General features: G+C 39.0%; 1 protein-coding gene across 1 annotated transcript in view; it reads right to left on the reverse strand.

The window, feature by feature from the left end:
* Nucleotides 1–2288: 2288 nt before the first annotated feature.
* cpe (carboxypeptidase E) overlaps nucleotides 2289–13853 on the reverse strand; it is a 30312-nt gene continuing 18747 nt past the window's right edge. The window contains exons 4-9 of the mRNA XM_037689942.1: nucleotides 13369–13486; nucleotides 12859–13041; nucleotides 10888–11027; nucleotides 10390–10489; nucleotides 6595–6713; nucleotides 2289–2851 (exon numbers count right to left, since the gene is read on the reverse strand). Of these exons, the coding sequence (XP_037545870.1) occupies nucleotides 2753–2851; nucleotides 6595–6713; nucleotides 10390–10489; nucleotides 10888–11027; nucleotides 12859–13041; nucleotides 13369–13486 (759 nt within the window). The 3' untranslated portion in view covers nucleotides 2289–2752. The remainder of the gene's footprint in view (nucleotides 2852–6594; nucleotides 6714–10389; nucleotides 10490–10887; nucleotides 11028–12858; nucleotides 13042–13368; nucleotides 13487–13853) is intronic.

Below are 13853 nucleotides of genomic sequence, written 5' to 3' on the forward strand. Positions count from 1 at the left end.
CCCCCCCACCTCCTCTGATATTACGGTTTCTGAACCGAGTTCAGGAGGAGGGATTGACAGCTCTCCTGGTGGCTCCCGAGCACGTGAACGCGCCATGGTTCCCGGTTCTACGACGCCTGTTATCGGAGCCACTGAATCAGGTTCCAATTAAATTATTGTCTCTTAAAACAGCCCTGCTGCTGGCTTTAACATCCGCTAAGAAGGTGAGTGATTTATCTGCCCTCTCTGTCGCTTCGTCATGTCTTAGAATTCAGGCTGACGGCCGCTCAGCTGATCTAAGACTGAATACAGCCTTTATGCCTAAAAACATCACAAGCTCTTTTAAATCAAGAGTGATATCGTTGGAGGGGTTTTTCCCTCCCCCCACACAAATCAGAAGGAGAAGCATCTTTCCATCTTCTCTGTCCTGTGCTGGCGTTGACGTGTTACATAGCGTGCACAGCCGCAATGCGTCAAACTCAACATTTGTTTGTGCATTATAGAGATGCATCTGCAGGTCGCCCATTACCCACCCAGCACCTGTCACACTGGCTGTGTGAGGCCATTTCTGAAGCCTACAGCGCATCAGATTTAGAGTCTCCTGTCAACCTCAGAGCACACTCGACCAGGGGTATCGCATCTTCGACTGCGTTGCATAATGGTATGACAATGCAGAATAATTGCACTGCGGCCGCGTGGTTAACACCCTGTTCATTTATTCGCTTTTATCTACGTGATGTGACAGCTCGTTCCATGACACATTCTGTACTTAGTGTTTTAACAGAATTAATATTGTTGTTTCATGGAACCCCATTTAAACTCACATCTGACTGCATGCATTACAGTGTGAGATGTTGTTATCAGTCACAAGTTGTGACTGTTAATTTGGTTCTATTGTCACTAATCAGTTCATGACTATTGTTACCAATCAGTGCATTTGATTGATAATCAGTTCACTTGTTATTATTAATCTGTTCATATTGATCAGCCGTGAATCTGTTGGTTCATGGCCCTTTTTTCAGCATCTTCCTTTCCCCGTTGAAAGTTTTCCGGGGCGTCCATGCACTCAGAACGCATAGCTACACAGCACGCGTCTGTGCATGGTACACATAATTACACAACGCGTAATTACGCACATGGAGAGCTGAGTGACAAGACGTTTTTTGGGCAAGCTGCTGCTTCGTACGGTGTTCGAATGGACCCAGTGAGGCGAGGACCACATCTGCTTTGCCCTTAACCCACTAAGCGACAGCTCTTAAAAGGGCGACGCCTATACGAAATAGAACGTTGGTTACATACTGTAACCCCAGATTCTATGAGTATAGGTGTAGCCCTTTAAGCGTCGGGCCTCACTGGCTCCTAAATGGCTGAAGAAAAAGCTATTTGGGAGCTGATTACCCGCTCTTAACGTAATTTGTACAGACCGGTTGGGGCCCGCACAACAGGTGGGCGTGGACTAAATTTTTCAGTGCGATGCTTTGCATGATGGGATAAACCCACTAAGCGACAGCTCTTAAAGGGCTACGCCTATACTCATAGAATCTGGGGTTACAGTACGTAACCAACGTTGTCCCATCCATGGTTTTTGGAGCTCATCGTTTTGTGCGTTAGTTGTATTTTTGCTCCAACGTCATTATATCTATTTCTTCAGCAGTTTATCAAATTCACCAGAAGCCTGTGAATGTGAATTACTGAGCAGTTTCAAAACAGTGTGCTAAAGTTGGTAAACCCTCAAGGCAGACCATAGAAACCCTTCATTAACCTGACTTGGCTATTATGAGCCAAAACAAAGGCAACAATACAGTTTGACAACGTAACGGGGAATTTTATTGATTAGATAATTCTTTATTTTTAACACCAACTTTTATAGTTTATACATTCAATATTTCTTTTTGTTGTGCTCAGTGAACTGGATTCATATGGTCAGATAAAGTTGCATTCTAAATATTAGTGTTACAATAATATATTTTTGAAAATCAACTCCTGCTGTGCTCTGACAGTATTTCTGATGTAGTGCACATACTAAGGACGGGCGTTGATTTCTCTGACATGAAGTGATTTAAATAAATGGTCATGGTATATTATTTTTTACATAATTTTGGTAACAAAAACATATATTTCGCTATACCTACTTCATAAATACAATACATATTATGGCAATTAATCTGTGCTAAAATCAAAACTGCGGATTTAAAAATAAAAAAATACTCAACATCGATAACACACAGGGGAATTAGTCTGTTCAGATAAAAAGTTTAGTGTTTTTAATGTCTCTGGTTGTTCCAGAACTGTTGTGTCATATGTTTTGTTATATCACGAAACAGAGACATGATGAATACGTATCAGAATGTGTGTTTACAGTTGATAAGAAGTGAAAAAGTTTGTACTGTTGTGTTTTTGTACTAAGGCCTGGAGAAACGGAGACATTTAAAACAAGAGAAAAAGAAGAATTTGTACAGACAGAGCTTTTCTACATGAATACTCAGCCTTTCATTGGTTATATAGATGAGCGCCATGGTTACCAGTCACAAAAAAAATACAATAAATATCACAGAAACAAACACCAGTCTCATTGCCACCAAACTAAATCCTCCTTTGTCTTCCAAAATGTGCAGGATATTCAATCTACAGGAGTTATGAGGCAAACAATGTCATCAAATCAATTAGCGGTGGAAATGAGACCAAAAAGTCAGCAGATTCTCTTTCTAGTGAACGAACACACAGAATGAATATATTACATCAGTGTGTAGACGCTACAATTATCAACAGCGCTTCAGAAGTTCAGAGTCTCTGACATCATTTTCCACCAGTCCATCAGCTCCTCCCGCTCCTCCTCCTTCCTCTCCATCAGAGACTCCAGCTCAAAGTCCACCTGGAATAAAAAGTAGCAAAGATTAATCAAATCTGCCTTATTATGGCATCCTGCTATGAAAGGTGGATGATCATATATTCAATATGCGTGTGTTTGTCTGTTAGCAAAACATTTCATGAATCAGAGGACCAATTTTAATGAAACTTGGAAAATAATCACTGGATGTACATCCACAGCTGATTATCTTTTGGAGTCATTCTGGTTCATTAAGGCCGCCACAGCTAATCAACCTTAACAAACACAAAAATCTATTACTCTGTCAGTTTTTTTAGAAGTTGTGGTTTTGTCCCTGCTGTCTAGCCCTATCTGGTGTCGTGTTTATGTCTGTGTTCCCCTGATCCTCTATTTCTATCTTTATAGGGTTTGTGTATCTTTAGTGTCTAGCTCCATCTTGTGTCATGTTTATGTCTTGCATCCTGTCTCTTTCTTTGGCATCTGTGATTACTCACAGGTGCCTTCACTTTGTCTAATTGGTGTTTCCTGTATTTAAGCCTGTGTGTTTCCCTTACCCCTCACCCTGGCATTGTCTTCTGTCCACTTGTGATGACATGTCTGTTTTGTGAGTACCTCCTGATCATTCTATGTTTGTTTTGTTGCCCCATTAGCTTTTTTGTTTTGATAATGAATTTATTTTATATATTCATCCTGAGTCCTTGCCTGCCTGCCTGCCTGCCTGCACCATTGGGTTCACCAGCACCAGCCCATTGTGACAGTTTTTGGGGTACTAATTTGACGTTTGACATAGTAGTAGCTGAGAGCCATCCTCTTCTGAGCACTAAATGAGCATGGGAGATCTATGTTTAAGACTCTGGCAAGAATGGTGCCAGGCGCCATACAGTTTTTCAAAGAACAAGACAATAGTTCTTCGCTACTTCGTGGTTCAACTTTTGTGGACTTGCGCTTTCGCGGGTTTTCAACGATTGTCAACTTTAATATTACTCACATGATTGGGACGGTACGAGATAAAAAGTTAATGAAAAAATACTTTGGAAAGGCGCTGCCATTTTGTAGTTTTCTTTCAATAAGCCTATACTGTAAAGCCAGTCAAAAGAACTACAGTATTTTCTGCCGTACACGTCGCTCTGCCCTATAAGTCACATCAGTCCAAATATGTCTAATAAAGTGGAAAAATCCATAAATATGTCACTTTGCCGTGTAAGACGCATCTATTATGCGTCACCACTGAAGCGTCACGTTTGTTAAGCGTCATTGTTGACAACTCGGAAATGTGGACCGGTGTTGTGCCAAAAAACAATTGGCTGCCAAATGGCGGTCACGGGGACATGCATGGGAGGACTCACTGTGCATTTCTTTGAAATTTAACAAGATAACCACCTAAAACAATTATTTGTTTGCTTGGCATTATAGTAAAGGTGTGTCTCCATTGAACTTTTACTTAATAAATGCACTTCATTGGTCAAATTAGCTGCATTTCATCGGGGCAGCGAAATGAAGCTGATTTGACTGTTGCTCCAGGCGAGCTGGACAAAGGTGGCAGGCTATGGCAAGCCGATTGTTATTAATGGCCACTTTTACTTATTACATGACACAATGGCATACCACACTACTCGAGTGACATCTAGCAGCTGAAAATGGTAGTGTTCAATATTTTCAGTCAGAATGAATGAAAGCGGTCATATCTCAGCCAAAAATTGGTTTATAAATATGGGGAAAAATCTATAAATAAGTCGCTTTGGCGTATAAGTTGCAGTGCATGAAAAATATGCCCAAAAAAAAAGAAAAAAGAAACAACTTATAGGCCAAAAAATACGGTGCACTACCCAAAAGCCAACTGTGCTTCTGGCCGCTGCTTTCTGCCGAAATGGAGGGAAAGTTTTGCAACACAAATTCAGAAGTAACAATCTATCTATTAAGCTCACAGAACTGACAGGAAAGTTGCAAATAATTCTGAAGCTCAATTACCCACGCACATCAACCGCAGTGGGTTTTGTTGCTGCAGGGAAGGTCTTAGCGTTGCATTTAGGCCTAAAAAAATCCGACCCGGCCCAGCCCTAGCCTGTAGGCATTTTTCCGAGCCTGACCCAACCCAACTAACTATAATTACAGGCCTGAACCTAAAAAAATGACTTTTTTTAAAATTAAGCTTTTACTGCTTTTGTAAGCAAATCAGTTTGACATGATGGTTTTAAAAATGTAACAAAAGGAAGATATAAGATTTATTTTTATTAATAAGTCACCAAATGGACATTAACATACAAAACAAATAGCCTAAAAAAATCAACTGTAAAGATAGGCTATTATACAGAAGAACAAATATATTTTAGAGCAAAATTATTTGGGAAAATATAGAATAAGGCTATTTTAATTGAACGCGCTGCTCGCTTCAACTTTTGTAGCTTCAGATGTTGTCACTTCCTTCACTGCAGATGACAGCAGGGTGCGGAGCGGGATGTACGCGGCTGATGATCCAGTTGTCCATCTGAAGCTTAATACAACTTTATTTTTACCTCTTTCAACCGGCCGGTCAGACTTGAGCGTGCACCTGACACACCAGCAGGTTTCACTGTGCTGGCTTTGTAGAGTGAGTTCTCCCGCTTTTAGCTTTTGATACTTCCAGCTCCATTATATCGCTTGTTGTGGGTCAATTGCAAATCCTCAGATGTGTAATAAGAGCAAAGGGTCGACGGGACCACATGCGCAATTAAAACCACATCAAAAGCCTGAGCCCGACCCAGCCCACCCATCAAGCACATAATTTTCACCTGATCCGGTCCGAATTTTGGGTTGGGTTGGGCTGGGGGCTCGGGACAAAAATCGCAGTAGAAATCTAGTAGGTCTGCAGAACCGGAACCGAGCTGCTGATCTGCAGAGCTGGTGAGTAACATTTTCCAGTACTGTACAGTACTTATACGTAATGTTGTTAAATGATATAGGTCTAAGAGTTTAGAACATTGCAAGAGTGTGGAAAGGGTTTATAAAGCCTTAAAATATATAGAAATACTAAAATGAATAGCGTTCCTATTTTGCAGTTTTTCACTCATCGTGGGATGGGGGGGAACGTAACCCCCGCGATAACTGAGGGACTACTGTAGTTTCAAAAATAAAAAAATGTTTAAACAGCATCCATGCAGAGCTTTTCAGATTCTACAACTTGGGAAGCTTTGCAAAACGACTCTTTACACAAACAATCATAAGAAATCATAACTGTTTGTAAAAATACATTTTTTAAATTCTAAACTTCTTTAGGTTCATAGTTACATTAGATGTTCACTAGCAGATTGCAGCACAAATGTAGAACTATACAGAAAGTGAGAGGAGGCTTGATGAACAAGTTATAAATGTGACTACACAAGTCTGTTACCATCAGAAGTATTTATGGCATTTGCTCTCTCTTAATGAAAGAACAATTAATTTTTTTTTTTTTAATTAATTTTCCCACATCACAAACACATTTGACACATATGTGACAGAAACATGGAAATACAGCAGGCTGCATCCAGATAAGTGTGTCATGATGCAGTTGTGTCACGGTTTTATTTGCTCGTTTGTCTAAACTGAAGGTTCTGCAGCTCAGATGTCACACTTTAATAACCAAATGTTATCTCGACTCCTCCTTCTTTGTGTCTTTACTCTCCTTCTCTGACTTTAAGTGGGACTAAAGAGCAGAAAAAGGAGGTGAGGAAACAAATACATCACATGCAACTTGTATGGTAACAAAAGGAGTGCAAATGTGATTTTTTTGTTGTTGTTTTGTTTGTTTGCTTGTTGTCTGTGTGTCTTACCCTTGTTGCAGGGCTGTAGGGAACAGCCACCTTCTTAATGACGGTCAAGTATCCTGGAGCAGTGGCTGCCACTTTGTAATTCCCTGGAGCCAGAAGGCGCCAATAGTCTCCATCTTTGGCTGTAAAATAAATTTTTTTTTTTTTTTTAATATATACATATGCAACACACACAAAGGGACAAGTTGATGCTAAGCTACGGAAAAAAGTCTCATTCAAAGCCATCACTGTTTTAACTTGTTCCGGTATACACGTGAGCATGTATACCAGAAACATCCATCCATCATCTTTATCCACTTCTTCCTTTCTGAATTGCAGGGGTCGCTGGTGCCCATGTCCAGCAGTCACTTTGTGAGAGGCAGAGGACACCCTGGACAGGTCTCCAGTCCATCACAGGGACACATAGAGACAAACGAGACAAACAACCATTCACTCTCTCACTCACACCTAGAGACAATTCAGAGTTACCAATCAGCCTAACATGCATGTTTTTGGTCTGTGGGAGGAAACCAGAGTACACGGAGAAAACCCACACATGCACGGAGAGAACATGCAAACTCCACCCAGAAAGGTCCTCGGCAGGGATTAGATCCAGCAACCTTCTTGACAAGAGGTGACAGCTCTACCAACTGCCAGAGCCCTATAAAGAGAGTTGTGACACTCCCATAGAAAGAACGGAATGCAGAAGTCACGTGTGTCATGCAGCGGTAAATAGTTCCAAACAGCAGCGGGTCCAGCATTGAACGTAGTTCATTCTCCGTGTTTTCTCCAGTAAGTTGATGAAAATACAACACTTTTTTTTTTGCCATTGTGAAGCATTAGCTGACTGTTCTGTACCACAGTTTATCAACATTAATACTTCATGTCGCCAGTTTTACTTAATTAAACATGTTAACTTGCTAGTTGTGTTTTGACTGCAGCTGCTCTGCTATGATCATGACGGGTTTAAACAGGTCTATTTCTGTATAATTCAGCATTTTAAAATATCTATTACAGCTTAAATTTTGAAAGTTGATAATTTAAAAAAAAAAATTTATAGTAATTCTAGTTACTGAACTCTCAACTAGAAAATATTTAGCTTTTTTTTTCTGAGAGATTGACGTGGTTAATTTAGTTAAAGTTATAGATCATTTGTCAAAGACTGCAGCATAAATTGTGACATTATCATTAAAGAAAAATGTGATTGTGGAGATGAGTCATTTTTTTTCATGTTTTCCAGGTAAACCACAGGAGAATGACTTGAGTGAACTGAATGTTGCATTCAAAGTATCACAAAGGTACAAGATCTCATTTTCTGTCTTCTATTAATCAGTAACAGCTGAATCAAGATGTTTGAATAAAATTACTTTAACACCATAACCTTCACAAAGTTGGTATTTACTGCAGGACTGTTAAATTACTTATATTATTAGTTTAATGTATGTTAATCATGGGTCAAGTTGAGATGAGACTCTTTCAAGACAGAACAAGAAATAAGAATTATTACCAAGAATAAATCAGCATCAATAAACTGTAGAACAGTAACAAAACACTTATTAAACTATCACAGGTACATTGAGATGGAGCTGGAAGTTATTCTTCATGCCAGTTGTCTTCATCTGATCTTTTGTAAAAATATGTCAGAATTTATTTTCCATTAACATTTTTCTTTGCAGGACTGAGTTAATTTTCTTGTCTGTGAGTTTCTTCTATCCTGCTTATGTATTTTTTTGTTCTAATTGTTCCTCAGGTTGTTCATCTCTGTTCCCTGACTGCCTGTTGATCCATCCTCCTGGTCCTGTTGATCCTGGATCATAAGATCCTGACATGTCCCCGTCCTCTGAGGACACATTTTCATCTTTCCCTCATCTCACTCACCTCATTTCTGTTTCTTCCTCAGTCTCTGAAATTACAACGTCACTGTTAGAATGAAGATTATTGTTCAATAAAAAATATGACATGTTTTATTTAACACTGTTCGTACCAAAGTTTAATTTAGAACAACATGTGTGATCACTGGTCAGATCATTGGTCAGGTCACTGGTCAGATCACTGGTCAGGTCACTGGTCAGATCACTGGTCAGGTCACTGGTCAGTGGAAGTTCTGCGGTTCTTCTCATCTGGTTCTGGTCCATGAACAAATGGTTGAACCTCCTTCAGTCTCACTCGTCCTCACTGTGTCTCTGTGAACTGTCCTCTCTCTAAATGTGCCTGTAGAGTGACATCAGTTTATTTTCTTGCACATTTCTTTGACAGTTAAACATTTTGAGCCCTGATTGAAAATGTTTGTGCAGATTAAATTTACAGCTCTCACTTTGTGTTGTTGTGATGATGATGATGAAGATCAGGTTGCTCCTGCTGACTTGAGATGATTAATAAAAAGTATAAATAGTAGTAAAAGTACTTTATTAAAGCTTGTTTTACATTTTACATATTTTATAATAAATTGTTTGGTAATTTATTTTTGCACAATTAACACTTATTTTGTCATCTGTTATGATTTTAACTAGAAGCAGTTTAATTTAACATTTTAATCAATTAATTACAATTTTATAATAGTTGTCTGGCTACAAGCACCAGGTACTTGGTTGTCATTTAAAAAAAAAAAAGACAAATAGAACTATTATATTCAGGTCTCTCTTGTAAACAAGTCCTCGTGGCTCAATGGGACGAACCTGTTTAAATAAAGGTTGAATGAATATCTTGTACAGAAATGAATTCATCCCAGATCTAAGGTAAACTGGAGCAGATCTGAACTGCAGGCATGGAGGACAAGGTGGAGCATTCTCATGCTGCATGTAGAGAACATCAGAAATAGCTTTATAACAGGTGTTACTCTGTTTTATTTTATTTTTTTACATGTTTAACGTTATTATAAAACACTGTTGACATAGCTATATTGATCATTGTATTACATAGACATTTTTTCCTAACAAATATGTGTTTGAAGTCTCGTTTCACTCTAAAATTGAATGATAAATGTGTCTGCTGCGTCTACAAATGCTTTGATAAAATTCATAGTCAGTGAAATAATCGGTAATCAGTTCGTTACTGCTCAATAATTACAGAAAGACACCAGGTAAAGTAAGAAAATTCGATTTTTGTGTTATGTTGTGGCAGCAGCCGCTCAAACTGACTGACAAGGATGAGCTGTTTGGAACTATTGAGAGCTGCATGAACCACGTGACCGCGTATCGGCGAGTTCAAAGAGTGTCGCAACTCTCTCTGCCAACTGTGCCACCATGCTGTGCCGTCATCAGCAGATCCATCCATCCATCCATTATCTTTTACCCGCTTGTTCCATTTTGGGTCACGGGGGTCGCTGGTGCCCAATGTCCAGCAATCACTGTGCGAGGGGCGGGGTACATCCTGGATGGGTCGCAAGTCCATCACAGGGACACATAGAGACAAACGAGACAAACAACCATTCACTCTCTCACTCACACCTAGGGACAATTTAGAGTTACCAATTAGCCTAACATGCATGTTTTTGGTCTGTGGGAGGAAACCGGAGTACCCGGAGAAAACCCACGCATGCACGGAGAGAACATGCAAACTCCACCCAGAAAGCCCCTGGACCGGGGTTTGAGCCAAGGACCTGCTTGCTGAGAGGCAGCAGCTCTGCCCACTGTGCCTCCATGCTGTGCCGTCATCAGCAGATCCATTCTTTTAAAATAAACGTAGTACCAAATGTGTCCTCAAGGTGGCAACATTGCAACATTTTCCTATTAGATGTTTCAATGGGAAGTTTCATGTGTTTCATGTTTCAGTTAGTTGTTTGACATCAGATTGTCCGATTTTTCAACAGAAAGCAAATACCTGTGGTGATGTCATGCTCAATGCCCTCCACAGAGATGGTGACGTTGGAAATGGGGTTTCCCTGAAGATCACGAACGAAGCCCTTGACGCCACGGTGAACCTACATCAAACACGCAAAATAAAAAAAGAAAAAAGTATGATGACTCAGAGGTGACATGATGCTGTTTTGAGAAGGACAAAACTACAAGAAGGATATCTGCAATGAATATAGTATAGTATAGTATCTACAGTATTCACTGTGGAGAGCTTACAGTTATGGAAGTACTGAATCTTGTGATTTCACAAAGGTCCATCATGGTTTCTTTCTTTCTAACATGACGGCTTATATGATTCACGAGCTATGTTGGTACAAATTGTAGAGATTAGTCTGGCAGAGACAGTCACTGTGTCTTTGAGCAACAAGACCACGTGGAATCACTTTTGATAGTTTTTCCTTTAACGTTTCTTTTCATTTCTTGAGACGGATGATGGTGTTTATGAGAGTAGAATGCTGCCAACCTGCTCGATGTAGCTGACGAGGGAGTTGCGGTTCTGCTCCCAGTAGGTTTTAAGCGTGTCCTCATTGGGAAACTTGTCACAGCTGAGCTCCAAAGTGATCTCAAAACAGTTGCTGCTGAGATAGTTGAAATCCTGCATACCTGTAAAAGATGAAAACCAACAGGCAATGTGTTAAAGGTAGGGATGACAGACTACTAAACCTGATATTGGTTAATTAAAAGTATAAAATAACGTTTTAATGATTTGATATTTGCAAAATGCTACATTTAGCAGATAAGTGGACGAGAGTAAAACACACAAAGATTATACATTTACCTACAGGGTCTGATCGCAACCGCTTCAACTCAATACATGTGCAAATAATTTTAACTTTGTTTTACCATTTTTTTAATTATTTGTATTGTCACTTGGTTGCTTTGTCTGCAGCCAACTACTATAAATGATATTTTTAAAAAATAACTGCAAAATAATTAGGTATAAATACATATAAACCATCCCAGTGTTTTAAACTAAGACAATCTTGTCTTGAGATTGACATTTTAGTCAAACTTTGAAATTAATATGTAGAATCTCTTGACAATTTATTAGCACACACAGGACGATGCTCAGCTATTACTAAGTCAAAGTTTAAATATCTAAACTTGACTGAATTATAGTTATTTTTGTGTTTGTTACGGTCGACTGACTGTGACAGAAAATTTTAATTGGGTTGACTTCAAAAGTTAATCTTTGAGTTTGAGTAGATGGACATCCAGTGATTATAGTGTGAGTTTCATTTAAATCAGTCCAGTGGTTGATAACATATTTTACTAACATGACAGGCAAACAGACACACCCGTTATTACCTACCTTTCTGCAGCAGGTGATGAAGAAAAGCTAACTAAAAACATATAAATACATAATAACTTTTTTCAATGACTATTTTCTGCAGCCTGTTAACGAGCTTCAACATTATTTTTCTGCATTTAAGCTCTTTGTTACGCATTTTAATGAATATCGTTTACACAGAAAATTACATTTTTCTAAATCACGTCATCTAATATCTGAGACAAAATACAGTAGTCCCTCAATACTTTGTGGTTCGACTTTTGCGGACTCGCTCTTTCGCTGTTTTTCAAAGTAAGATTGGACGTGACACACAATTGGCTGATAGATGGATGAGCCGCAAGATCGGCATGGATTTTTTTATTTAAAATACATTAGTTTAAATTATTTAGCACCTGCTGTACCTGCTTGCACCCCACATGTGCAGGGAGAAGCTCCCTCCTTCAGCCTGTCATGATCTCTGCTCTTCAGAGAAGTGGGCGTGGCCAATAGCAGGGGCAAGTGGCAGAGAGCAGAGATCATGACATTCTGTGCTCTTTTAGAGCATTTAGAGTGTAGAAACATTGTTGAGAATATTGCAAAAGTGTAGGAAGGGTTTAAAATACCTTTACATATATATATATATATATATATATATATATATATATATATATATATATAAATACTAAAATAAACTACTAATTTTACTACTATTCCTACTTCGCGTTTTTTCACGTATCGCGGGGGGACCGAGAATGAAAATCCTCGCGATAAACAAGGGACTACTGTACTGTCAATGATCATAGTGTTGTTTTAAATGTTTCATTGATTTAAAAAAAAAAAAACATAATAAATTTATATTCAGACATATTGTGAGTGCTCACTTCCTGAATGAATTTCTTAAAGAGTACAGCAGAAAGACATTCAGCACCAAGGATGAATAACTCAAAGTGCTTTACAATGGGCCTCTCAACTTACCTCAGTTTCTTTACATGCTTGAAAGAAAAGGTTGAGGTGCATTAAGTGGGTCGTAAAAGCCAATTTAAACCACTAAATGTCACTATATTGGACATGCAGGAGCTTTAACAAGATAACTTGCGAGCTGTAATACGATGTTTTAAATGTGACCATCACACTTGAAACACGAGTGTTTCTGGGACCTCTCACCTCCCGGCACGCTGTACCATGCGCCACCATTAGTGATGCCATCCTTGAAACTGGAGTCGTCATCGTTTTTGCGACAAGTGGGTCGATGAGGATCAGACATGACAGGGTTGTACATGGAGTAAGCTTTAGCCAGGGACTTGAACATCTCATCATCGGGGCTGGCGCTGTACTCATGGTTAGATCCTTTAATGAGGAGATGAGGCAGGGTGAGAGAGAAAACATTTTAGACAGTGGCTTTAATAACATGCTAACATCACAGCTGCATAAATCACACACATGCCTGGTAAATTTATTTTGTTTTGTTAGGAATATTACTGAAAAGAAACACAATTCAATCTGGTGTGAGTTCAATTTATGGCATTCTGAGGGGAACATAATAAAACGTTTTAGTGACAACTCAAATATTTGTTTCATTAAATGCACAAAAATAGCCAGTTTTGGTTAAAATTCAACGTCAAGCTAAAAAAAAATCCAAATGTGTCCCTATAGGTTGTGTGTTTGTGGTTTTACCGCTGCGAGTTTCATCGTATGGATAGTTGGCCACAACATCGCCTCCATGCAGGTTAGCAGAGAGGACGAAGGGGATGTCTATGACCCAACGGATCACAGCCTTTGTCTCTGGAGCCAACTGTAAAAGTAAAAAAATACAGTTTGCAAATGCAGGTAAGGCAAAGAGACATTTCTTTATTTAAATATTCACAGAGCTATCTATTGTAGCATTAAGGAGCTGCAAACAGGGTAATTTACTGTTGGCTCATTGTTACAAAGCAGCCGCTGAATTGTTATTATTGATCAGACAAGATGGGAAGTTGCATGTTTATGTCACCAGTTGTTTAATAATCCACACCTGAACATTGTATTTATCATGTAAAAAGACTGAGAACAGTTATAGCACATTAAGTTTGTCCAATCAGAAGCAGGTCAGAGACAAGATTCTTCATTTGCACATCATCAGTGAAGTTCTTTGAGTTTAGACTTACATAAAAATGTACCTC

The sequence above is a fragment of the Nematolebias whitei genome, chromosome 16, assembly GCF_014905685.2.
Source record: "Nematolebias whitei isolate Nwh7 chromosome 16, NemWhi1, whole genome shotgun sequence".
Classification (NCBI taxonomy): Eukaryota; Metazoa; Chordata; class Actinopteri; order Cyprinodontiformes; family Rivulidae; genus Nematolebias; species Nematolebias whitei.